The sequence below is a fragment of the Lepidochelys kempii genome, chromosome 2 (genome assembly GCF_965140265.1).
Source record: "Lepidochelys kempii isolate rLepKem1 chromosome 2, rLepKem1.hap2, whole genome shotgun sequence".
Classification (NCBI taxonomy): Eukaryota; Metazoa; Chordata; order Testudines; family Cheloniidae; genus Lepidochelys; species Lepidochelys kempii.
In genome coordinates this window covers 74,406,184-74,433,541 of record NC_133257.1, presented here as the reverse complement: position 1 = coordinate 74,433,541, position 27,358 = coordinate 74,406,184, and the positions used below count along the sequence as shown (strand labels likewise).

The 27,358-nt window shown below is 43.2% G+C and overlaps 1 protein-coding gene across 6 annotated transcripts in view; it reads left to right on the top strand.

Moving 5' to 3' along the window:
• The window catches only part of SPIDR (scaffold protein involved in DNA repair), a 340,912-nt gene that overhangs the window by 261,514 nt on the left and 52,040 nt on the right, over positions 1–27,358 (top strand). For all 6 annotated transcript variants that reach the window (XM_073331247.1, XM_073331245.1, XM_073331242.1 and 3 more), the window contains one exon: positions 26,859–27,017. In XM_073331247.1, the coding sequence (XP_073187348.1) occupies positions 26,859–27,017 (159 nt within the window). The remainder of the gene's footprint in view (positions 1–26,858; positions 27,018–27,358) is intronic.

The window sequence follows — 27,358 nt, the reverse complement described above, 5'->3', positions numbered from 1 at the left end:
AGAGCCCCAGGAGGTAGACAACTTGTTGGTGTTATTTTGTAGATAGAGAAAATGAAGACTGGAGGTGAAGGTTTCTTTTCAAATACGGGCGTCTACTGTTAGGCACCAATATCCTATCTAGGCACTTAAATAAGTGGCCTGATTTTTGGAGATACTGAACATATGCAGATACCATTGACTTTATTACAATATAATTCCAACAAGATATCTCTCACCTCTCTCCTGGTGATTATTGGTTTTTATACTAAGGGAAATAGCGTACACAGTAGGGAAGCTAACAGGAACTCCAGGAAAACCTTTGTTGGTGCTTAAAATGTTCTGATACTCAGTTGGTAACTCTTGCCTGTAAAAGTAACATAAATAAAAACTTCTGTTCTGTTTAGGTTATTATACTACTCTCCTCACCGTAGTATCTGAAAAAAGAAAAGGAGTACTTGTGGCACCTTAGAGACTAACCAATTTATTTGAGCATAAGCTTTCGTGAGCTATAGCTCACTTCATCGAAAGCTTATGCTCAAATAAATTGGTTAGTCTCTAAGGTGCCACAAGTACTCCTTTTCTTTTTGCAAATACAGACTAACACGGCTGCTACTCTGAAACGTAGTATCTGACTAACTCATGTATTGTAGCTGGAAAATTAACTTGTCTGTTAGAGAAATACCATTTACTTGTACAAAAAATTCTTATAATCGCTCATTAGACCATACAGTAATGATGAAGGATAACTCCACAAAAGGGAGTTTAATACATAAAATCCAGGCTGTGGAATTGAAACCCAAACTGCAGAGTGAAGAAATACCAGGAAGCTTTCATTGACAATAAATATTGAAATTTAGGAACAGAATGTACAAAGTGTTCAGTATGTAGCCTGGAGCCACGGGGTGGAGTGTTGAAAAATGCATGTCCTGTAGTGGTTATTGGGAGGAAAGTGGGGGGGGTTATAAATCCTAACTAGTTTAGTATTAAATGCTCCTCCAGTGTCTAATTTTGATTCAAAATCAGCTGCTCTCAGTTACATTTGCTCACTCTCAAAAAACATCATTGGCTTTCTTGCTATTGACAATTCTTAGGAATACAAGCAAGTTAATTATTTGCAAACAGTGGGTATACAGTATATACTTCTCAGCATTGATTCCTCTGACAAGTTGAAAAATACTAGTGTTTCTAAGATGCAATATTCCCACTACCTCTCAGACTGTCTTAAACTTCAGTTCTTTTCCTGGGGTCTTCTTTCTCCAGTCACATCAGGGCAAGTTCAGAGGAAAATATTACCCTTAACTTTTCAATCCCTCGCTTACGATTTGGCATGCAACCCACCTCTTATCACTGAAACAGAAAGCTTTTTGTGCGTTAATAGTTCCCTACTTAGGTTAAGAAATTAAGTCTAAATAATAAATAAATAATAATAAATAAAGTACAACTGGCTGTGTGCTTAAAAATATAAATGCTTTGTGATCTGGAAAGGAGGGTTTGCGTGGAATTAAATGTTGATACCAAAAGAATACAGTTCTGTGTTGGACATTTTCGTCATATTTCATGGGGTTGCCTAGAAGACCACGTATCTGGGTAACTGGTTTAAAAACAAACAAACATAAACCTCTATTACATGCCTGTCATCTTTTTTTCAAATTAAAAACAAGGGTGATCCAAAGGGGACTGAGTCCAGGCTGAAGTTACTACCCTTCTCTCCCCTCCTTCCACCCAGGAAATCCTATTTTTTTAAAATTGGAAACTCATACAAACCACCATTGAACCATATATTCAAATAATAGAATAAAATAAACAATCCTTAAATAAAATTAATATAGCCTGCTCTGATCCTTCAACTCTTGTTCAAAGCCATAGACCTTTTCTTCCCTTGTAGACATGTTAGATGGTATGACGGAGAAAAGAAAAAGGCTATCATCAGCTTTTAAAAACATTTAAAACATTTTAAAAACACTAGGAACGGATCCATGGTTGAAGAGTCATCCAGGCAACCTGGTTTGAGAGCCATTGCTGCATTCAACAGAAAGAACTCCTATTTCATGGAGAACCCCCAAGAGAGAAGTGTGGAGATGCTGTAAGGCTGACAGTATTTTATCTCTTCTGGGGATACAAGCACTAGCCCTATGACACATTATTCAGTGGGCTAAGCATAAGTAATTTACATCTAAGCAGCTTCGTTCTTGTAGGCCATAACTTTTATTTATTTTTTGTAATGCAATAATGCCCATCAGAATTAGAACCCCGTTTTGTCAGATTCTACAGAAACACACAGGAGGACATGCTCCTTGCTCTGAAGAGCTCACAGTCTAATTTAAGAAAAAGAAAAGGAGTACTTGTGGCACCTTAGAGACTAACCAATTTATTTGAGCATGAGCTTTCGTGAACTACAGCTCACTTCATCAGATGTTTACCGTGGAAACTGCAGCAGACTTTATATACACACAGAAATCATGAAACAATACCTCCTCCCACCCCACTGTCCTGCTGGTAATAGCTTATCTAAAGTGATCAACAGGTGGGCCATTTCCAGCACAAATCCAGGTTTTCTCACCCTCCACCCCCCCACACAAATTCACTCTCCTGCTGGTGCTAGCCCATCCAAAGTGACAACTCTTTACATAATCAAGTCGGGCTATTTCCTGCATAGATCAAGGTTTTCTCACATCCCCCCCACCCCCATACACACACAAACTCACTCTCCTGCTGGTAATAGCTCATCTAAACTGACCATTCTCCAGGTTTAAATCCAAGTTAAACCAGAACATCTGGGGGGGGGGGGGTAGGAAAAAACAAGAGGAAACAGGCTACCTTGCATAATGACTTAGCCACTCCCAGTCTCTATTTAAGCCTAAATTAATAGTATCCAATTTGCAAATGAATTCCAATTCAGCAGTTTCTCGCTGGAGTCTGGATTTGAAGTTTTTTTGTTTTAAGATAGCGACCTTCATGTCTGTGATTGCGTGACCAGAGAGATTGAAGTGTTCTCCGACTGGTTTATGAATGTTATAATTCTTGACATCTGATTTGTGTCCATTTATTCTTTTACGTAGAGACTGTCCAGTTTGACCAATGTACATGGCAGAGGGGCATTGCTGGCACATGATGGCATAGATCACATTGGTGGATGTGCAGGTGAACGAGCCTCTGATAGTGTGGCTGATGTTATTAGGCCCTGTGATGGTGTCCCCTGAATAGATATGTGGGCACAATTGGCAACGGGCTTTGTTGCAAGGATAAGTTCCTGGGTTAGTGGTTCTGTTGTGTGGTATGTGGTTGTTGGTGAGTATTTGCTTCAGGTTGCGGGGCTGTCTGTAGGCAAGGACTGGCCTGTCTCCCAAGACTTGTGAGAGTGTTGGGTCATCCTTTAGGATAGGTTGTAGATCCTTAATAATGCGTTGGAGGGGTTTTAGTTGGGGGCTGAAGGTGACGGCTAGTGGCGTTCTGTTATTTTCTTTGTTAGGCCTGTCCTGTAGTAGGTAACTTCTGGGAACTCTTCTGGCTCTATCAATCTGTTTCTTTACTTCTGCAGGTGGGTATTGTAGTTGTAAGAAAGCTTGACAGAGATCTTGTAGGTGTTTGTCTCTGTCTGAGGGGTTGGAGCAAATGCGGTTGTATCGCAGAGCTTGGCTGTAGACGATGGATCGTGTGGTGTGGTCAGGGTGAAAGCTGGAGGCATGCAGGTAGGAATAGCGGTCAGTAGGTTTACGGTATAGGGTGGTGTTTATGTGGCCATTGTTTATTAGCACTGTAGTGTCCAGGAAGTGGATCTCTTGTGTGGACTGGACCAGGCTGAGGTTGGTGGTGGGATGGAAATTGTTGAAATCATGGTGGAATTCCTCAAGGGCTTCTTTTCCATGGGTCCAGATGATGAAGATGTCATCAATATAGCGCAAGTAGAGTAGGGGCTTTAGGGGACGAGAGCTGAGGAAGCGTTGTTCTAAATCAGCCATAAAAATGTTGGCATACTGTGGGGCCATGCGGGTACCCATAGCAGTGCCGCTGATCTGAAGGTATACATTGTCCCCAAATGTGAAATAGTTATGGGTAAGGACAAAGTCACAAAGTTCAGCCACCAGGTTAGCCGTGACATTATCGGGGATAGTGTTCTTGACGGCTTGTAGTCCATCTTTGTGTGGAATGTTGGTGTAGAGGGCTTCTACATCCATAGTAGCCAGGATGGTGTTATCAGGAAGATCACCGATGGATTGAAGTTTCCTCAGGAAGTCAGTGGTGTCTCGAAGGTAGCTGGGAGTGCTGGTAGCGTAGGGCCTGAGGAGGGAGTCTACATAGCCAGACAATCCTGCTGTCAGGGTGCCAATGCCTGAGATGATGGGGCGCCCAGGATTTCCAGGTTTATGGATCTTGGGTAGTAGATAGAATATCCCAGGTCGGGGTTCCAGGGGTGTGTCTGTGCGGATTTGATCTTGTGCTTTTTCAGGAAGTTTCTTGAGCAAATGCTGTAGTTGCTTTTGGTAACTCTCAGTGGGATCATAGGGTAATGGCTTGTAGAAACTCGTGTTGGAGAGCTGCCGAGCAGCCTCTTGTTCATATTCCGACCTATTCATGATGACAACAGCACCTCCTTTGTCAGCCTTTTTGATTATGATGTCAGAGTTGTTTCTGAGGCTGTGGATGGCATTGCGTTCCGCATGGCTGAGGTTATGGGGCAAGTGATGCTGCTTTTCCACAATTTCAGCCCGTGCACGTCGGCGGAAGCACTCTATGTAGAAGTCCAGTCTGCTGTTTCGACCTTCAGGAGGAGTCCATCTAGAATCCCTCTTTCTGTAGTGTTGGCAGGGAGACCTCTGTGGATTAGTATGTTGTTCAGAGGTATTTTGGAAATATTCCTTGAGACGGAGACGTCGAAAATAGGATTCTAGGTCACCACAGAACTGTATCATGTTCATGGGGGTGGAGGGGCAGAAGGAGAGGCCCCGAGATAGAACAGCTGCTTCTGCTGGGCTGAGAGTATAGTTGGATAGGTTAACAATATTGCTAGGTGGGGTGAGGGAACCATTGCTGTGGCCCCTTGTAGCATGTAGTAGTTTAGAAAGTTTAGTGTCTTTTTTCTTTTGTAGAGAAGCAAAGTGTGCGTTGTAAATGGCTTGTCTAGTTTTAGTAAAATCCAGCCACGAGGAAGTTTGTGTGGAAGGTTGGTTCTTTGGAAAAGCAGCATCACTTGCCCCATAACCTCAGCCATGCGGAACGCAATGCCATCCACAGCCTCAGAAACAACTCTGACATCATAATCAAAAAGGCTGACAAAGGAGGTGCTGTTGTCATCATGAATAGGTCGGAATATGAACAAGAGGCTGCTCGGCAGCTCTCCAACACGAGTTTCTACAAGCCATTACCCTATGATCCCACTGAGAGTTACCAAAAGCAACTACAGCATTTGCTCAAGAAACTTCCTGAAAAAGCACAAGATCAAATCCGCACAGACACACCCCTGGAACCCCGACCTGGGATATTCTATCTACTACCCAAGATCCATAAACCTGGAAATCCTGGGCGCCCCATCATCTCAGGCATTGGCACCCTGACAGCAGGATTGTCTGGCTATGTAGACTCCCTCCTCAGGCCCTACGCTACCAGCACTCCCAGCTACCTTCGAGACACCACTGACTTCCTGAGGAAACTTCAATCCATCGGTGATCTTCCTGATAACACCATCCTGGCTACTATGGATGTAGAAGCCCTCTACACCAACATTCCACACAAAGATGGACTACAAGCCGTCAAGAACACTATCCCCGATAATGTCACGGCTAACCTGGTGGCTGAACTTTGTGACTTTGTCCTTACCCATAACTATTTCACATTTGGGGACAATGTATACCTTCAGATCAGCGGCACTGCTATGGGTACCCGCATGGCCCCACAGTATGCCAACATTTTTATGGCTGATTTAGAACAACGCTTCCTCAGCTCTCGTCCCCTAAAGCCCCTACTCTACTTGCGCTATATTGATGACATCTTCATCATCTGGACCCATGGAAAAGAAGCCCTTGAGGAATTCCACCATGATTTCAACAATTTCCATCCCACCACCAACCTCAGCCTGGTCCAGTCCACACAAGAGATCCACTTCCTGGACACTACAGTGCTAATAAACAATGGCCACATAAACACCACCCTATACCGTAAACCTACTGACCGCTATTCCTACCTGCATGCCTCCAGCTTTCACCCTGACCACACCACACGATCCATCGTCTACAGCCAAGCTCTGCGATACAACCGCATTTGCTCCAACCCCTCAGACAGAGACAAACACCTACAAGATCTCTGTCAAGCTTTCTTACAACTACAATACCCACCTGCAGAAGTAAAGAAACAGATTGATAGAGCCAGAAGAGTTCCCAGAAGTTACCTACTACAGGACAGGCCTAACAAAGAAAATAACAGAACGCCACTAGCCGTCACCTTCAGCCCCCAACTAAAACCCCTCCAACGCATTATTAAGGATCTACAACCTATCCTAAAGGATGACCCAACACTCTCACAAGTCTTGGGAGACAGGCCAGTCCTTGCCTACAGACAGCCCCGCAACCTGAAGCAAATACTCACCAACAACCACATACCACACAACAGAACCACTAACCCAGGAACTTATCCTTGCAACAAAGCCCGTTGCCAATTGTGCCCACATATCTATTCAGGGGACACCATCACAGGGCCTAATAACATCAGCCACACTATCAGAGGCTCGTTCACCTGCACATCCACCAATGTGATCTATGCCATCATGTGCCAGCAATGCCCCTCTGCCATGTACATTGGTCAAACTGGACAGTCTCTACGTAAAAGAATAAATGGACACAAATCAGATGTCAAGAATTAGAACATTCATAAACCAGTCGGAGAACACTTCAATCTCTCTGGTCACGCAATCACAGACATGAAGGTCGCTATCTTAAAACAAAAAAACTTCAAATCCAGACTCCAGCGAGAAACTGCTGAATTGGAATTCATTTGCAAATTGGATACTATTAATTTAGGCTTAAATAGAGACTGGGAGTGGCTAAGTCATTATGCAAGGTAGCCTGTTTCCTCTTGTTTTTTCCTACCCCCCCCCCCCCCCCAGATGTTCTGGTTTAACTTGGATTTAAACCTGGAGAATGGTCAGTTTAGATGAGCTATTACCAGCAGGAGAGTGAGTTTGTGTGTGTATGGGGGTGGGGGGGATGTGAGAAAACCTTGATCTATGCAGGAAATAGCCCGACTTGATTATGTAAAGAGTTGTCACTTTGGATGGGCTAGCACCAGCAGGAGAGTGAATTTGTGTGGGGGGGTGGAGGGTGAGAAAACCTGGATTTGTGCTGGAAATGGCCCACCTGTTGATCACTTTAGATAAGCTATTACCAGCAGGACAGTGGGGTGGGAGGAGGTATTGTTTCATGATTTCTGTGTGTATATAAAGTCTGCTGCAGTTTCCACGGTAAACATCTGATGAAGTGAGCTGTAGCTCACGAAAGCTCATGCTCAAATAAATTGGTTAGTCTCTAAGGTGCCACAAGTACTCCTTTTCTTTTTGCGAATACAGACTAACACGGCTGTTCCTCTGAAACCAGTCTAATTTAAGGTAAGTAATGACAACGGACTGTAACAAAGAATTAGAGGAAACTAGGGAGAGACAATGAGGGTAACAGTAGTAAGCATTATGAGCAGGAAATTGAACCTTTAAAGACAAAATGTATGCTCCTCTCTTGACTTTGATGTTGTCAGATCTCATGCTTGACTGGCCAGGCCTGTTCAGTACTTGGATGGGAGACCTCCAGCAAAACCCCAAGTGCTCCAGGAAATGTTGCTGGTGATTCTCTTCCTTCTGAATTAAGGCTGAGTCGAGCCAGAACTAGGAACACCAGCATGATTATAGAATGATATGCAGTTGTAGGTACTCTTTTGGATAAAGCACAAAATCCAAGTCTTCCACTTGTGCTATGAAATATTAAATCATCACTTTTGGCATCAGTAGATATTTAATTAAGTACCCTAGTCCATTCAAATTTTCATGATTACCTTCTGTCTATCTAAATTGGTCCTGTAGTTTTGATTAGACGTGGTGCTTTTTTTCCTCTTAGAGCAGTGGTTCTATGCAAACTGCGGGAGTATGCACACCCCTGGGGGTAGGCAGAGGTCTTCCAGGTCGTATGTCAACTCATCTAGTTTTACAACAGGCTACATAAAAAGCACTAGCGAAGTCAGTATAAACTAAAATTTCATGCAGACAATGACTTGTTTATACTGCTTTATATATGGTACAGTGAAATGTAAGTACAATATTTATATTCCAATTGATTTATTTTATAATTATATGGTAAAAATGAGAAAGCAAGCAATTTTTCAGTAATAGTGTGCTGTGACACTTCTGAATTTTTATGTGTGATTTTGCAAGCAGGTCATTTTTAAGTGAAGTGGAACTTGGAGTTCTCAAGACAAATCAGACTCCTGAAAGGGGTACAAGAGTCTGGAAAGGTTGAGAGCCACTGTTAGACTGTCCTGAAGTATTAAACAGATTCTGTGTTTCAGTGGTAGATAAATGGATTCTGTTTGCTTTCAAGGAAATTCTGTTTATGTAGGGTGAGCAGAAAATCTGAATCTATATCCATTAAGTACTTCATTTTTCAATTACTGTGAGACTTGTTTGGGATGAAAGGCGCTATGTAAATGTAGCCTTGTTATAAATTAGAATGGGACAAGGGGTTACTAGCCTTCTGCACAGTGCTCAAAGAGGTGCAGTAGAACTTCCAACAGGGTGACATTTAGAACTTATCTATCATGTGCCCTTTTCTATAGACTGAAGCATTTACTTATTCTTCAAGTGCTTGCTCATGTCGATTCCATTCTAAGTGTGTGCACACCCATGTGCTTGGCTGTCAGAGATTTTTGCCTTAGCGGTACCTGTAGGGCCAGCTGCGGCACCCTCTGGAGTGCCGCACTTCTGCTGTGGTATATCAGATGCCGCCTGCCCTACACCCTCTCAGTTTCTTCTGACCACCCTGTGTTGGTCCGTCAGAGTGCTTCTCTTGCTTAGCAAGAGCTAGTGGTTATCTACCATTTTGAACTTCATGCCTTAAGGTTGTTGTATTTAGTTTGTTTTGTTAGTCTTACGTAGTTGTTAAGTGAGAATTAGTTAGTAGTTAGGGTCCCAGCAGGACTTTGCCCCAGGCAGGGCGTGCCCCGGTCTCCTAGGTTCAAGCCTTGCAGCAGGCCTATGCCTGTGAGTGACCCCCACAGCAGCTGCCTTAAGTGCCTGGGGGAGTCACACATTAAGGAGCAGTGCCGGATCTGCAAAAACTTTCAGCCCCGCACCCAGAAGGAGCAGGACATCTGCCTCAGGGCTCTCCTGGTGGAGTCTGCCCTCCACTCAGCTTCTGAGCCATCCAGGCGGGTTGCAAAAAGTGCCTCGGCCTCCGTGCACAGTGCACCACTGGCACCCAACTCTTCCCAATGGTCACCGGTAGCCACGACCAGCAAACAAACTCAGGCGTCGATGGCTCTTCCCTGGTCTCTGGAAGGGAGTTTCTCTGATATGGAGGGCCAGCTCAGCCTGTTGCCATGGTCTCATCAGCGTGGCTGGGCGCTGGAGTCAGCTTCCTCGTCAGCAGTACCGTAGTGGCAGCATGGCCAGTGGCAAGCACAGTGGCCGTATTGGAGCATATGGGGCGTACAGGTCATGACAATGCCTCCTTCATAGCAATCCTAGGTGGCCGCGACAGAACGGCAGGTGGCGGTTCCAGCATCACCAGACGTGGTACCGGAAGCCTGTTCTGAGGCTGGGGCCCTGTGCCTACCCCAAAGCCTCTTTCTCCAATGGTGGTCGAGACCCAGCACCCCCCACTGGCAGTCCAGTCTTCCTTGTTGTCCCCAGACTAGGCGGTCATGGGACCTTCCAGAGCTAGCCTGCTGGATGACTTTAGAAGCATCAAGCCCTTCTCCTGGTCATGGGTTACGTCGGACCGCTGGATCCTGGACATAGTGGCTCAGGGCTATACCCCATCCCTCCTTCCCACCCTTGCATTTTCCCATCCCTCTTCAGGGACTCTTCTCGCTAGCAGCTACTGGGCTTGGGGGGTCTATAGATCTGGCCAAGGGGGGCCTCAGGCACATCCTGGACCTGCATGGCCTCAACAAGTCTCTCAATAAGTTGAAGTTCTGCATGGTCTCCCTGGCCTCCATCATTCCTTCCCTGGATCCAGGGGACTGGTACTCCACTCTCGATTTAAAGGACGCTTACTTTCATGTCTCCATATTCCCGGGCAACAGACGCTTCCTGCACTTCATAGTGCCCAGGCGTCACTTCCAGTTCATGGTGTCACCCTTTGGCATGTCCTCGGCTCCCAGGATGTTCATGAAATGCGTGGCTCCAGTAGCGGCTTACCTGAGAGTTCAGATCTTCCCATATCTCGACAACTGGCTCATCAACGGCAGGTCTCCAGGGCAAGTCCAACAGAGCCTCGACCTGGTGTGATCCATCTGTGACTATCTGAGCCTATTAATAAATACAGAAAAGTTCATGTTAATGTCAGTCCACGTGAGCCAGGGCCTTCCTTCTGGAGGCACGCTTCCAGGCCATGTCGTACTTGATTGCCCATGTAAAGAGCCATCTGCTTACCATAGCCCACACACACCTGCGACTGATGGGTCAAATGGCCGTGTGCACATATGTGGTCAATCATGCCTGTCTTCATCTACGACCTCTGAAGGCGTGGCTGGCTTCGGTCTGTATCCCCAGAAGGCATGCCCTGGACTGAGTGGTTGTAGTACCAAGCTGCGTCCTTTTTGTCCTTGGATTGGTGGCTGGATCTGGAGTCGGTGCTGCGGCGGGGTTCCCTTCGTGACCCCATCTCAGTCACTTAGCCTGGTTTCAGATGCATTTGACCTGGGTTGGGGAGCCCTACATCCAGGGCCTCTGGCTTCAAAGCGATCTTGTCCCTCATATCAACGTCAGGGAGCTCAAATCGGTTCGCCTGGCTTGCCAGGTGTTCTTGCCCCGCCTGAAGGGCAGGATAGTGCAGGTCCTGGTGGACAATACAACCGCGATGTACTACATCAACAGGCAGGGCAGAGCCAGGTCTTCAGCCCTTTGTCAGGAAGTGCTCAGCCTCTAGAACTTTTGTGTGTGGTGTGCCATTCATCTGGTAGCCACCCACCTGCCCGGAGCCAAGAATGTCCTGGTAGATCACCTCAGCAGCACCTTCTCATCTCCCCTCAAATGATCACTCCATCCAGAGGTGGTCAGCCTGATCCTCTGCAGGTGGGGGACTCCCCAAGTGGATCTGTTCACATCCAGACAGAACAGGAGGTGCCACATGTTCTGTTCTCTGCAGAGCAGGGGCAAAGGCTCCCTGTCAGACGCCTTCCTGATTCTGTGGTCAAGGGCCCTGATGTATGCTTTCCTGCCGGTGCTGCTAATCCACAGAGTCCTGCTCAAGGTAAAGCAAGACAAGGCATTGATCCTCTTCATAGCCCTGGCATGGCCTGATCAACACTGGTTCAGCATGCTGCTGAATCTCTTGGCAGCCACCCTGCTGCAACTGCCTCTTCGGCCGGATCTGCTGTCACAGAACCATGGCAAACTGCTGTACTCAAACATGAAGTTGCTGCACTTGATGGCTTGGCTGCTGTATGGCTGAGTATGGACAAATGGGGGTGTTCCGCTGGTGTCCAGCAGGTCCTGCTGGGCAGCAGAGGACAATCCACTAGGGCTGCATATGTGGTGAAGTGGAAGCAGCTCACATGTTGAGCCGTGGACCAACACATTCGTATGGATCAGGCCCCGCTGCAGGACATAACTGTACTGTTTACTGCACCTTTAGCAGCAGGGTCTCTCGCTATCTTCTATCAAGGTACATCTGGCTGCCATTTTGGCATTCCACCTGCCACTTCAAGGTTAGTCGGTTTTCACCCATCCCATGACAGGGCATTTCCTGAAAGGTTTAGAACACTTTTACCTGCATGTCCAAGACCCGGTCCCCCCTGGGACCTGAATCTTGTGCTGTCCAGACTCATGGATCCCCCCTTCGAATCCTTGGCTTCCTGCTCCCTTCTTCTTCTCTCCGGGAAGGTCGCCTTCTTGGTCACTATAACTTCAGCCTGTAGGGTGTCTGAGATCAGGGCACTCATGTCGGAGCTACCTTATACAGTTTTCTGTAGAGACAAGGTCCAGCTGCGTCTGGACCTGGCCTTTCTGCCCAAGGTCGTCTCCCAGGTCCACATTGGTCAAGACAACTGCTTACCAGTCCTTTGTCCAGGATCATGCTATGGATGAGGAGCGCAGGCTACATACACTGGATGTCAGACGGGCACTGGCCTTCTACATTGATAGAATGAAGCCATTCCGTAAGTCAACGCAGTTGTTCGTTGCTATTGCTGACAGGATGAAATGTTGCCCAGTGTCAGCCCAGAGAATCTCATCTTGGATCACGACCTGCATCCACTTTTTCTGTGAGCTGGCAAAGGTGCCACTGCCAGTGATCATGATGACTCATTCGACTAGGGCGCAGGCAGCAGCAGCAGCCTTCCTGGCGCAGGTGCCAATCCAAGAGATCTGTCGGGCTGCAACCTGGTCATCTGTCCTCGTGTTCGCATCTCATCGAGACGATGCTGGCTTTGGCAGAGCAGTGCTCCAAGACTGTGAACTTTGAGCCTACCTCCATTGATTCTGTTTGTGGGTCACCTAGAATGGAATCGACGTGAGCAAGCGCTCAAAGAAATAAAAACGGTTACCTACCTTTCGTAACTGTTGTTCTTCGAGATGCGTTGCTCATGTCCATTCCATTACTCACCCTCCTGCCCCTCTGTCAGAATGGTCTGCAAGAAGGAGCAGAGAGGGTGTAGGGCCGGCAGCACCTGATATACTGCGGCATAAGCATGGCACTCCAGAGGGCGCCACAGCCTGCCTTAGGGGTACTACTAAAATCCCTAGGGGTACTGCTAAAATCTCCAACGGCCGTGCACATGGGCACGCACACACTTAGAATGGAATGGACATGAGCAACACATCCCAAAGAACAACAGTTATGAAAGGTAGGTAACTGTTTTTTTGTTGATTTAACTGAATAAACTATGTTGACAGATAATATTTCAAACTTTTTAACAATTTTATGTAATAGTACAGTGTTCCCTATGCACAAGAAATAAAATGACAAAGGCCATTTATAAAGAACAAGGCCTCAGAGAAGGGCTGGGGCCTTGGGGCAGGGGGTGGGGCAAGGCTGTTCGATTTTGTGTAATTAGAAAATTCGCAACCCTAGCCAGAACAGAGCTGGGAGCTGACCAGGACTGGGTGGTGCTCCCTCTACGGCCCCCATAAGGGGCTGGTCTGGGCCCCGCTGTGCCCCCTCGATGTTCCCCATACTCCCCTAAGTGGGTGCACCCCACAGTTTGAGGACCTCTGCACTAGACCCTCTCTGAAAAGTAAGAGAGCGGTAGAGCCATGACTTCCCCTGCACATACATACTCCTCAGGTTTCCTAAGGGGTGGGCAGTGTTTGTGTTCCACAGGAGCTTTGGGAGGCATTGTGCTCCATACTTCTCTCAAGAGGTTTAAAAAATAAATAAAATACAAAAGTATTTAAGAGCTCAAATCAGTAACAAAAAATGATTGTGTAAGCTTAAGACTTATCAATACATTTAAACATAAAATATATGAAAATCTGCCTCATGGATACTTATTTTCCAAGACCCAAATTCAGAGTTCCCACTAACCCTTGATTATATCATCCATTCTACTGCATAGGAAACCCAAAATCCTAAACTAAAGACTAGTCAGATAAATTAAAAAAAACAAACAAAAAACCAAATCATATGTATTTATGATTATAAAAGGCCAAACAAATACTCTGTTAGTGATTTAGGATATTAAAAACTTTTAAAATCTTCAGTTTTTCTGTACAGTTTTAATTTCTTAGTGCCAGAGGTTGGGATTTCCTACTGAAAAGCAGTTACCCTGCAGAAGACACACTGGGACTCACCAGTAATAAGTAGTTAATAGGTATAACATGGTGGCTTCATAAAAACAAGATAATCAATTCCAGCTGTTTTTCTGTTTAGTCATCCTTAGGATGCAAAATCAGGGACAGGATGAATTTACACAGTTAGCACTTACTGTGAAAAAGAGGAAAAGCAAGCAACTTATCAATTCATGGTGAGAAAACTGCATACAATACACTCTCTCTCCTCCCCCCATATCTTGTAAAGAACTGACTAAATCAAAGTTTGGGAATAAAGGAGTCTCATATATAGAGTATAGCATTTACCCAGCCTGGAAAGATATCGCATGTAACAGTTTTTACCAGTTTTATTTGTTCATGACAGAAAAGTAGTAGTTAAATGAGAAAAATAACACACTGTGTTTGGGACTCCAAAAATAAAATATGCAAGAGAGGGAAAGGTCTTATTCAGTTTTTGGCATCGTGTTGTCAGTTTAAGCCAAGAAAGGTTGGTGTTCCTCACTGCCTGCCAATACTAGAAAGTTTACATACTTGATTGTTTTCCCCCTCCCCCCCTTTGGAGGAAAAAAAATCTGTATGAATTATAGGGGAAAAATCTTTAATTTGCTGTGCAGAATAGATCATTCTGTTAACTCATCAAGAAAAAAAGATAAACAGGATTAACTGTTTACTTTAAGTGAGGAGAAGCCTGGTTGTTTTTCAGAAGAAGAACACAATGTACTGTTGTATCTGGTTTCCAGAGTGATGTTTATCATAATTCCTTGTGCTGTGGTTGGTAGAGTGCTGGGAAGGCACTCCGCCCACTCACAGCTCTCTGGCTTTCTCTCCCATTGAGGCCTCACTGAAGGATTGTGCGTTTGAGTGAGCTGTCCTGTGTGATCTTTACTGCCTGTCATGAGCTGACATTGACCTAGAATAAAATAACAGGGGCCATTTCCTGGAATTCTCAATGGACTGCTGAGAATTGCTACCATAACTCTTGTAAACAGTCTATATACACACACTCACCCTCACTCATACACACACCTATGAAACTGAGCCAATGAATGAGAGCAAGGAGAAAAACAACCAAGGGTGAAAAGAAACATCAGAAACCTCAAGGAAGAATTGAGTTGTATTTTTGCCAAACAAGGTCCCCAGAAAGTCTTCAGTTGTGATTTTCTTTGCTGTTTTTTTCTGCTGCTTATTTTGGTGAATAATAGATACAGATTTTAATATTGTTGAAAGAATTTCTTCCTGAATGCAGCTCCATAAAATACCCTGCAGTGTTATATTTCATTCACATTACATGTTCACTGAAGCAATGAATGTTTTATTTATCTCTTTTGCTTTATGTTACCAGGAGTATATTTTTGAATGCCTTATCACTCTTCAGAATGTGGGCTGTTCCCTTTCTTTGTAGTTAAAGTTCGTTTTGTATCGTATTTTATAAATTCTTCTCACAGTCCATTCATAGACTATGTGGCTTAAAAATGAGTCCACTGTATCCACAAATGATACACAGTTGAAAGATTCAGTGATGCCACTGGTATTGGTACAGCATTCTTATTTTATTTCAGTGGCTACAATATTTGAAAAGTGCTTGCCATATGTATTGTCAAAGGTACTTAAGTGTTCTCTCAAAGATGCTGCTGTATTTCAAAAAGAATGGGCTTGAAAGCCTTTCACTTACAAAACTGCCGTTAATTTATATGCAAGTTTAGTACATGGAAGGGCTTGCAGCAGGGTATGTCTTTCTAGGTACTTACATTGCCTCCATCCCTGCAGTATCTGTGCTCTTCCTGAGCATTTATTCTCACAACAGCCTTGCGAGGGTAACATTTCTAGTCTCATGTTGTAGACAAGAAATTGAGTCAGAGAGGGAACGTGACTTGCCGAACATTAAACAAAAAAAACCTGTGCTAGAGCCAGGAGTTGAACTCTGATCTCTTTGGAATTGAGGGTACCCAGCAGTGCACAGAACAAGATCCTTTGTTAGCTCCCCATTGAAATATGCAATTGAACATTAAAACATTAAAAACAAAAAACAAACAAAAAAGCCCTTAGTATCAGTCTTATGTTGGTATGAGCCTATTCAGATTCATGGATAAAAGAGCTATTTAAGTGTCATGATGATCGTGATTGTATGTTAAATTTAGAATAAGGAAAAGGAGTACTTGTGGCATCTTAGAGACTAACCAATTTATTTGAGCATAAGCTTTCGTGAGCTACAGCTCACTTCATCGAATGCATACTGTGGAAAGTGTAGAAGATCTTTTTATACACACAAAGCATGAAAAAATACTCCCCCCCCCACTCTCCTGCTGGTAATAGCTTATCTAAAGTGATCACTCTCCTTACAATGTGTATGATGATCAAGGTGGGCCATTTCCAGCACAAATCCAGGGTTTAACAAGAACGTCTGAGGAGGGGGTAGGAAAAAACAAGGGGAAATAGGTTACCTTGCATAATGACTTAGCCTCAGAGACCTCCCTACCAACACTACAAAAAGAAGGATTCTAGGTGGACTCCTCCTGAAGGTCGAAACAGCAGACTGGACTTCTACATAGAGTGCTTCCGCCGACATACACGGGCTGAAATTGTGGAAAAGCAGCATCACTTGCCCCATAACCTCAGCCGTGCAGAACACAATGCCATCCACAGCCTCAGAAACAACTCTGACATCATAATCAAAAAGGCTGACAAAGGAGGTGCTGTTGTCATCATGAATAGGTCGGAATATGAACAAGAGGCTGCTCGGCAGCTCTCCAACACCACTTTCCACAAGCCATTACCCTCTGATCCTGCTGAGAGTTATCAAAAGAAACTACAGCAATTGCTCAAGAAACTCCCTGAAAAAGCACAAGATCAAAGCCGCACAGACACACCCCTGGAACTCCGACCTGGGATATTCTATCCTACCCAAGATCCATAAACCTGGAAATCCTGGGCGCCCCATCATCTCAGGCATTGGCACCCTGACAGCAGGATTGTCTGGCTATGTAGACTCCCTCCTCAGGCCCTACGCTACCAGCACTCCCAGCTACCTTCGAGACACCACTGACTTCCTGAGGAAACTGCAATCCATCGGTGATCTTCCTGATAACACCATCCTGGCCACTGTGGATGTAGAAGCCCTCTATCCCAACATTCCACACAAAGATGGACTACAAGCCGTCAAGAACACTATCCCCGATAATGTCACGGCTAACCTGGTGGCTGAACTTTGTGACTTTGTCCTTACCCATAACTTTTTTACATTTGGGGACAATGTATACCTTCAGATCAGCGGCACTGCTATGGGTACCCACATGGCCCCACAGTATGCCAACATTTTTATGGCTGACTTAGAACAACGCTTCCTCAGCTCTCGTCCCCTAACGCCCCTACTCTACTTGCGCTATATTGATGACATCTTCATCGTCTGGACATATGGAAAAGAAGCCCTTGAGGAATTCCACCATGATTTCTACTATTTCCATCCCACCATCAACCTCAGCCTGGTCCAGTCCACACAAGAGATCCACTTCCTGGACACTACAGTGCTAATAAACGATGGTCACATAAACACCACCCTATACCCGAAACCTACTGACCGCTATTCCTACCTACATACCTCCAGCTTTCACCCTGACCACACCACACGATCCATCGTCTACAGCCAAGCTCTGTGATACAACCGCATTTGCTCCAACCCCTCAGACAGAGACAAACACCTACAAGATCTCTGTCAAGCATTCTTACAACTACAATACCCACCTGCGGAAGTGAAGAAACAGATGGATAGAGCCAGAAGAGTTCCCAGAAGTCACCTACTACAGGACAGGCCTAACAAAGAAAATAATAGAACACCACTAGCCATCACCTTCAGCCCCCCAACTAAAACCCCTCCAACGCATTATTAAGGATCTACAACCTATCCTGAAGGATGACCCAACACTCTCACAAATCTTGGGAGACAGGCCAGTCCTTGCCTACAGACAGCCCCCCAACCTGAAGCAAATACTCACCAGCAACCACACATCACACAACAGAACCACTAACCCAGGAACCTATCCTTGCAACAAAGCCTGTTGCCAACTGTGCCCACATATCTATTCAGGGGACACCATCACAGGGCCTAATAACATCAGCCACACTATCAGAGGCTCGTTCACCTGCACATCCACCAATGTGATATATGCCATCATGTGCCAGCAATGCCCCTCTGCCATGTACATTGGTCAAACTGGACAGTCTCTACGTAAAAGAATAAATGGACACAAATCAGATGTCAAGAATTAGAACATTCATAAACCAGTCGGAGAACACTTCAATCTCTCTGGTCTCTCGATCTCAGACCTAAAGGTCGCAATATTAAAATAAAAAAACTTCAAATCCAGACTCCAGCGAGAAACTGTTGAATTGGAATTCATTTGCAAATTGGATACAATTAATTTAGGCTTGAATAGAGACTGGGAGTGGCTAAGTCATTATGCAAGGTAACCTATTTCCCCTTGTTTTTTCCTACCCCCCGCCCCCTCCTCAGACGTTCTTGTTAAACCCTGGATTTGTGCTGGAAATGACCCAGCTTGATTATCATACACATTGTAAGGAGAGTGATCACTTTAGATAAGCTATTACCAGCAGGAGAGTGGGGTGGGGGGAGGTATTTTTTCATGCTTTGTGTGTATAAAAAGATCTTCTACACTTTCCACAGTATGCATCCGATGAAGTGAGCTATAGCTCATGAAAGCTTATGCTCAAATAAATTGGTTAGTCTCTAAGGTGCCACAAGTACTCCTTTTCTTTTTGCGAATACAGACTAAGACGGCTGTTACTCTGAAACCTAAATTTAGAATGTGATCTTCTCTTGGAGATTGGAGATTTCAATCACCCTCAATGGATGGTGTTCATCTGAGTCTGTGGCTTTCTTCACCATAAAGTTTTCCTGTTGTTTAATAAATTATTTTCTGTAGAAAAAATCATACAAACAAATCAGGTAATTGTAATGAGACTCCATGTGGAAGCTATCCATAATTTAACATAGCAGTATATGATGGGAGTCTGCATTTACCTCTTTTTTTTTTTTTAAACTATATTCTACCTATAATTTACTGCCACAACAATACTGGCGGCAGCAATTCTGAAACTAGGTGAAATGGTCTCATGTTTGTTTACTTATATGTACCCAGAATGCGCTTCTTGTTCTTAGTTATTTTATAGCACTGCTGATGCTTGCACTCCGGAAACAAATGGAAATGATTGAAGATGCTTATGGATGTAGTTTTTTCTCATTGTATAATTAAGACTTTACCCTGGTGATGTATTCAGCATGGATCCAAACAAATTACAGAAAGCTATAAAATTATCTTTTTTTTATGTCCTACTGGACTGTTTCTCCTGAAACTTCATCCAAGTTCTGAGATAAACATTTGAACAAATAACTGTTTTCTTTACCCCTCCTAGCCCCAACAACAGCTTGCTGGGAATGTTTGTTTCTATTTGATGTATTTTTTTTGGCTGCAACTATTAATAGAATGATTTCAATATTCAGGAGTCCAAGACAGCCAAAACAACCAGAAAAATGTAGAAAATATTTGCCAAATGCATCTCTGAAAGGGTTTGGAACTATAACTTAAGCTTGATATTGAGCTTGGGTAGATGACAGGAATGTCTTTTTATTGTTTGTAAATGTTGGTTTGTTTTTTAAATAAAAAGGGATCTCACAAAACTCGGTTACTGGGTAACTGGGCAATAAACTGGCAGATGAAATTCAGTGTTGATAAATGCAAAGTAATGCACATTGGAAAACATAATCCCAACTATGCATACAAAATAATGGGGTCTAAATTATATGGTGCAACTTAAGAAGGCGATCTTGGGAGTCATTGTGGATATTTCTCTGAAAACACCTGCTCATTGTGTAGCGTCGGTCAAAAAAGCATAGAATGTTAGAACCATTTAGATAAGAAGACAGAAAATATCATAATGCCTCTATATAAATCCGTGGTGCACCCACACCTTGAATACTGCATGCAGTTTTGGTCACCCCATCTCAAAAAAGACATATTAGAATAGGAAAAGGTACAGGAAGGGCAACAAAAATGATCAAGGAGAGTTTATAAAGACTTTTCAGCAAGCAAAAGAGACTTGAAATCGTGTCTAGTGTGGAGAAAGTGAATAAGGAAGTGTTGTTTCCCCTTCACATTACACAAGAACCCGGAATCATCCAATCACCCAATGAAGTTAATATTCAGCAGGTTTAAAACAAAAGGAAGAACTTCTTCACACAATACACAGTCAACCTGTAGAACTTGTTGCCAGGGGATGTTGTGAAGGCCAAAACTATAAGGGCGTTCAAAAAATAACTAGAAAAGTTCTTATCTGTGAACATATAAAAAAGAATCAAACGTCAGGAGTTTAAGAATTACAGGAAAGTGAATTACAGAGAGTGTGGTTCGGTGAATTTAAAACATTGCATTGGTGCCGTATTAAAAAAAAAACTGCATAGGAAAAATGTATTCTGTTGAAAATGATTGTCCAGTTCAACTTCTGGAACCAGTGCTCTTGTCTTTACAAATATAAATAGTCCATTTCTGTGCCACATGCTATCTCCATGGCGTATTGTTTATGTTCAGCTCTCACCAGATATTTGGAGTGTTCCACATTGACTGGGAAAATTTAAATTGCCATGCAGCTCCAGTCATGTGTATGTTTGGCATTAACAACATAGCCTGGCCACCACATGGCTCCTACAGGCCTGTTGCTTCCGACAGAAGCAGTTTTTATCAGCTCCTTTTCCTCAAGGCATAAAAGCAACAAAGAAGGCAGTGGAGGAATAACCTGGGTAGAAAAATGGAGAAAGCAGTCAGCCAGGGGACGGTTATAAAAGTCCTGGTAGAAGGTACATTTAATTTTCCAGGTTTGAGCTGTTGATTCTTTGAAGAAGTGGGAAAAAAGACCATTTTTTAAAATACTGCCATCAAAACACAAGTGACTAGATAAATGCAATAAATGTACAGAACCTTTAATTTTGGAATAAGGACACTACAAAATGTGTCATTTATTTTGTATAAACTTTCTGCTGTATGTATGCAGGGTGAGAAAGTAATTGCTAAGAATGTTTTACTAAACATTTTGGAGGCCTCTGCTACATATTTGTTATTTAGGCTGTTATTTCCCTAGCCATATTTGGCTGGGGTCATGGATGTTATTCTCAGCTCAGCCACTACTGTGCTGATTTGTGGACAGATAATGTAAACTCTGGGCATCAATTTCCCCATCTATAAAATGAGGACACAGCTATTTACTCTCCACTATAGAGTTCTTTGAGACCTGTGGATTAAAAAGGCTGTTTGGTAGCTAAGTATTAATAGTATAATTTTTTTTATCAGTATCCTTCAAATTGTAGTTATTGCTGATCTATAAAGCATCCCTGTCTGTGGTGGCAACAAATGATGTGCATTTTAAAGGAGAACAGAACAGTCTGAGTCTGCAGTGGCAATAATACAGTAGAGCATTACTATTTAAATGGAGATATAAAGCAATCTGTGGTCCATTGAATATGGTATTTTTTACAGGAAAATCCCTGTGTTGTTTCAGGATAAACAAGCTGATCATAGTCCCACAGTGTTTTCAGATCTGTAGGGTTGCCACCTTTCTAATTGCTGGTAACCCGACCACTGCCCCGCCTCTTTCCCCAAGGCCCTGCCCCTGCTCCACCTCTTCCCCCAAGGCTTTGCCCCTGTTACTTGCTCCTCTCCCTGCACCCTCGCCCACCCCCTGTTGCTCGCTGGATCATCTTCACCTCCCTCCCTCCCAAGCTGGGCTTCCTCTGCTCCGGTGCTCAGGTGCTGGTGCTCGGAGGGGAGCTGTTGCAGCCTGACAAGGAGGTGGCCCTGGCTGAGCAGGGGCTGGCGCAGGTTAATGACCCGGTGCCTCCCCCTGACTCACAGTAACCGGACTTTTGGTGTCCAGTCTATACACTGCCAGGTGCCCTTTTCAACCAGACTTTCCGGTTGAAAACTGAGCACCTGGCAATCCTAAATGGTACCCTGACACAGAAGCCAAAACCAGACTGTCTGGGTAAAACCCGGATAGGTGCCAACCCTGTCTGTGTCTCCGGCTCTGATTTTTCCAACGACAGGTACAATGAGCAGACGGGCTGCTTTGTTTGCATGATGGTGGGGGGCTTCTTGTGTGCATGTGTGAAGTTCAGATAAGTTAACTCAAGCTTGGGTGGTATCCTGAAGTTTACAGTATGAATCTAAGCTATGCTTACAGGAGTTAAGGAGCTCCACCTTGAGACTTGACTAGACAAGTTGCTGAATTGGAATTGTGTAGGCAGAGTGTTGTGCCTGTGGTGATTGAGGGAGCGGGGAGTGTTTTTAGGTGTGTTTTATGTCTCTGCAAGGAGCACACAAAAATAGATAAGAAATCTTCCCCAGCAAAGAAGGATAATCAACACTACCCTACCTTGATGGTTGAGATAAAGGATGAGCAAACTTTGGAGTTAACTTAAGGCTTGTATGTGCTTTCCCCTTCCCTCCACTCTCTCTCCCACTCTCCTGACCCTCGCTTCCTTTCCCTTCCAAAGAAACAACTAACAGTGTCCCTTTTGCATACTGTAGGAGATTTGTTGGGGACTCGTATGCACAAATTTCTGCCTGGCTTTCTTTCTCACCACAGTCTGGAGTGTGTTCCTTAAAATGTGAATAAACAAAGAGCCTGTGTGGTCCTTTTACCTTTTGATAAAACACAGTTACTTTTAGTTAATTTCTGTTTATGACAAATCTGCTGCATATTTCTACAAGATACGGACAAGAGCAACTGCAGCATCTTCATTCAGTGCCTTCTTGCTCCCCACCCTCAGTCATTCTCTCCTCTCTTCCTGGGCTAGGCATATTTTTCGATACACTGTTCCTCTCACTGGCAGAGGTAATTGTCAACTGTGGAATGATTAAACACAAGGGGGTTCTACTCATGCCCATCTTTCCAGAAGACTTAAGTGCAAGATACAAGGCAGCGCCATAGATGTATGGTGTGTTTCATGTATAATTAAAAAGAAGAAAATGGAGTTTTACTCCTTCACTGTGAAGGGTGTCTAATTAGGAGGGGTACAGCCGTGCAATCCTGTAATCATCTCCACATTTCCAGTGGGAAATATTTAGTCCTTAATATTACTTCAGTCATAAAAATAATGCAAAGTAGTCAACCTCTCCTACTCCCTCCCCCATCCCCCACGGCTTTTAGGAAATTAACAAAATCTTCCCAAGGTTTAAAATAAGACTCACTGTGTCGTTACATTTTAAAAAAAAGTAACTGACTAAGCTCTGCTTCATTTCTTATCATTCCCTGCCCTTGCCCCCTTTGCTCTTATCAATGAGTCAGACCTCACTTCTTCCTTAGTTGTCTTCTCACACTCTCCTCTTCATGCCGTCTCCCATGTCACCCTCCGGGATAGATCTCAACAGGAGTCTTTTTTTCCACATCCCTCCTTTAAATTCAGTACTTCTGTAGGGCCACAAATGCTAAGCCTTCCGGTCAGGGTGACCAGATATCCCGATTTCATAGGGACAGTCCAGATTTTGGGGTCTTTTTCTCATATAGGCACCTATTACCCCCACTTCCTGTCCTGATTTTTGACACTTGCTATCTGGTCAGCCTACTTCCAGACCATTCTAGTGCACTCCTTGTATAAGAATCACATCCGTCCCGAATGATTTGATTTTTATAAGTGGTTGATTCTTGCAAGTGGAGTATTTTAGTTAGTGTAGGAATGATTTTGTCCCAGTGGGTTTGATCACTATATGCAATTGATTCTTCCATCAGTGAGTCTTATAAATTGAGTTCACTGTATTTTGAAAAAAAGGGTACAGGCCCACAACACACGCACAGACACCATTGATTAATAGTAATGTTTTTTCTTTTATATTAGTTCAGGAATATGTATAGCAACAAACAAGTGTTAAACATTTATTTAGAAAATGTACAATATTAGTCAAGCTGTTAATGCATATTGCACTTTATGGAGAGATGGATTTGTGGTAAATACATGGCTGAATTTTCATAGATAAGTAATATAGTTCTGAACAATTAGATTTTGGATTACATGTTTGGTCTCTTGTAATTTAGGTTTCAAGTTTGTTCCGCATAGTGGTTCCAAAGATAAAACGCTGGTATAAATTGTTGCTTAATTTTTTATATATTGTTTGATTGAGAACTAAATTTTGAGAGTATCTGATTAAATGTGGCGCAAATTATAATATGAGAAAATGATGCGAATTCAGAATTTATTTCAGAAAACTAAAGTAAATATATATAATAGAATTCTCTGTAAAGCATAGCTGCCATGCATCAACATCCTCAAGGAGCCAGTAGGCTGCATCCATTCATGGTGGTACTGGTAATAGTGTAAGAATGGATCTGTAAGAACTGAGCCAGCTGCACCTAAAATGACATCAAGAGTTCTATTAATACATTTCTGGGTCCTGTTGTGCTGCTAGGTTGTTTTTATTGTAAGAGTGAAGAGGAAAAGTGATGTCCATTAATTAGATACTTGTAGCATTAGACTGATTTTCTGTCCTTCCACAGTGAGAGATGCTGGGTCTATGATCAGTATGATCTCAGGTTTTTAAAGGTTTTTAAGGTTATGATCTCAGGTTATGATCTCAGGTTTTTAAAAAGGTCTTCCTTTTTTGGTCTGTACAGTACATTTTTACATTATATCACTTGTACTTGTAAAAAAGTTTTAAGGAGGTGAATATTTTTTGTGTTGTCCTCAGTCATGTTGTTAGTCTGTGATGTTCCTTATCTTGAGTGCCAATCTGGAATTCAATTTTGCAAATAAGTCAACGTGCTAATCTCAATTTAGACTTGTGTATATTAGAGTAATCCTAACCACTATTTGGTGCCCCCAGCATATTTGTAATAACCCCCCATGCCCACTTACACACGTTCTCCCAATCATGCAAAAGCAATCACATAGGCATTTGGATTAGACTAATGGTGAGCAAAGATACTGTCTGTGCTTCTCTACTGTACCGGTAATCGCTGATGCAGTACTATTGTGGATTGGATTGTGGGTGTTGTAGCTGCAGTAGTACACTTCTCCACTACCATTCCACATCCGTCACTGCTCATGCGTCCTGGGGTCTGGTGTACTTTATGCACTTGACTATACATGGGTCAAGTTTGCTAAAAGCCACTTGTCTGTAAAAATAACACTGTACACAATGTGGGGCTCATTTGTACACTATATTGTAATGATTAACTTCTTCAGCAGCAACTGAGTTCATTTTGCATCAGCCACTAGACTGTCTCAGTGTCCTTAATATGAGCATACTGCTATTTGGCCTGACGCTGACTTGCAAGCACTAAAGTCTATCTCAAGAAATGAGAAGGATCCAGTGCTTCTTAAAAGAACATTGGCATCACCAAGTGTCTGAGGTAATAGCTGAGATAGACCACACTTGAAGTTGCAAGCAGGTTCTGTGAAAAGAGTAAAGGTCGATAATAATAGGTCCCGTGTGGAACAAAAAACATATCAGTTTTTTGATAGGCTGGGCTGAGTCCTTGGTATGAAGCCCAGTATGCTTCTGGGTAGCATGGAGGCTCCATGTATAGTACGGGTGAGAGATGAGGAGAAAGCTGATTCCATGGATCCAGAGGGATGAGGAGATGAACTAAGAGATACGTGACTCTCTCTACCTTTCACTGGTTGCAGTCCTTTCTCAGTCATTAGATGTTTTTTAAAATGGGTTTGTGCTCTACCAGTGGAGGATCTTCAATAATGGTGCTCACGTGTTTGGACTGACCGACAAGGAGATTTCACAGGAAGCCTCTCTAAAACCTTTTGAAGCAGTGCCTGCACTTTTAAAATTTATCTTAATTCTATCTTCTGTCACACCTCTTAGTTTCCTCCAAAAAGGAATCGTCTCTAGATGTTGGAGGCACCTACGCTGTCTGCAAGGGTGCTCCATAACTCCTTTCCCTCTTGAAAGGTCTCCTTGCTCAATTCCCCACCCCCCACCCCCGGGCAGTGAAGCTAGTTTTGTATCCAGCAGCCTTGTTCACCCACTCTTCTATGAGTCATACTATCTTAGCTGCTAATCTCTGATGTGGAACCTTGTGATGAAATACCTTTTTGAAAATCTAAATATACTTCATCCACTGACTCTCCCTTATCTACCATGATAGTGATATCTTCAAAGAATTCCAGCAGGTTAGTTAAGCATGACTTCCCAAGCTTGATTCCATGTGGGCTGTCCTTAATCGCACTGCTTGTTTAGGGGTACTCTTACCACATCCCTGAAGATAGTTTCCAAGTGTTTCTATACAACAAATGTTAAACTCACTGATGTATCATTCTGTGTTTTCTTTGTTTGTTTTTTATTCATTTATTTAAATAATTGGGTTGTGTTTGCCAATTTCTAATCCTCTGGGTCACTCTGATTTCAATTAAATTTAAAAAAATATATCCATCGGTTTCCTTTTTCTTGACTCTTGTTCATCTCATAAAATCCAGTGTTTTATTTAAGTGGATCAAATATATTTACAACCAGTTGTGTTATCTGTGCATACCGTCTATCAGTTCTAGAAGATTCATCCCCATTTCGAGTAGATTTGTACTCTCTTTACAGACAAAGGAACAAAGTATTACTTATCTACTGTTTCCTAATCTCCAATGTAAATACTTTACATTTTTACTTGTTCTCCATAACTTTTGTTATCCTTTGTCTATTGCAAATATATTTGAAAAAATCTTTAGTGCTATTGTTGTTTTAATGTATTTATTTGTCCCAGAGTCCATTATATGCAAAGTGCTTTCAAAGCATTTTAGGCTAATCCCTACTCTGAGGAACTCACAATCAAGTTTTCTGAAATTTGTTACCTGTTGTTTCATAATTGTGAGCAATTTGCTAACAGAGAAACATTAAACATTATTTTTCAGATTATGCCTCCTTGTTCAGGATGCCTATGGAATGTTCAGTGAAGTGCAGTTGCAGACCCCATGTTCTTCAGAGGACATTGAACAGCATAGCCGGAGATGGGAAGGAAAATCCTGCACTTTAGCGGGAATAAGAATTTTGCAGAGAACCACAAGGGGAAGGTGAGAACAATCTCCTGAAAAAGTATGCTGTGTACTGTGGCAGAGATGATGTCATTTTATTTAGTTAAGGATCAAGATACTTTGAAACACAAGGCAGACTTTGTTTGGTCTGGTATTATAATCACCATTTGTAGAACACCATGCCGGTAGCAGAGCAATAAAGAAAAAATATAATATTTGAACAGCTATACTCAATCAGCATAAGCAAGTTTAGATAATATTAAGTATTTCCCAGGAAAAGGGGTGGAGGAGGAGAAGCAAGCTCATTATTGTTTAAGATTCAAAGACTCAAAAAGATAGATGAGACCTTTTACGTAATTTAGTCCATCTCCTTCCCATTA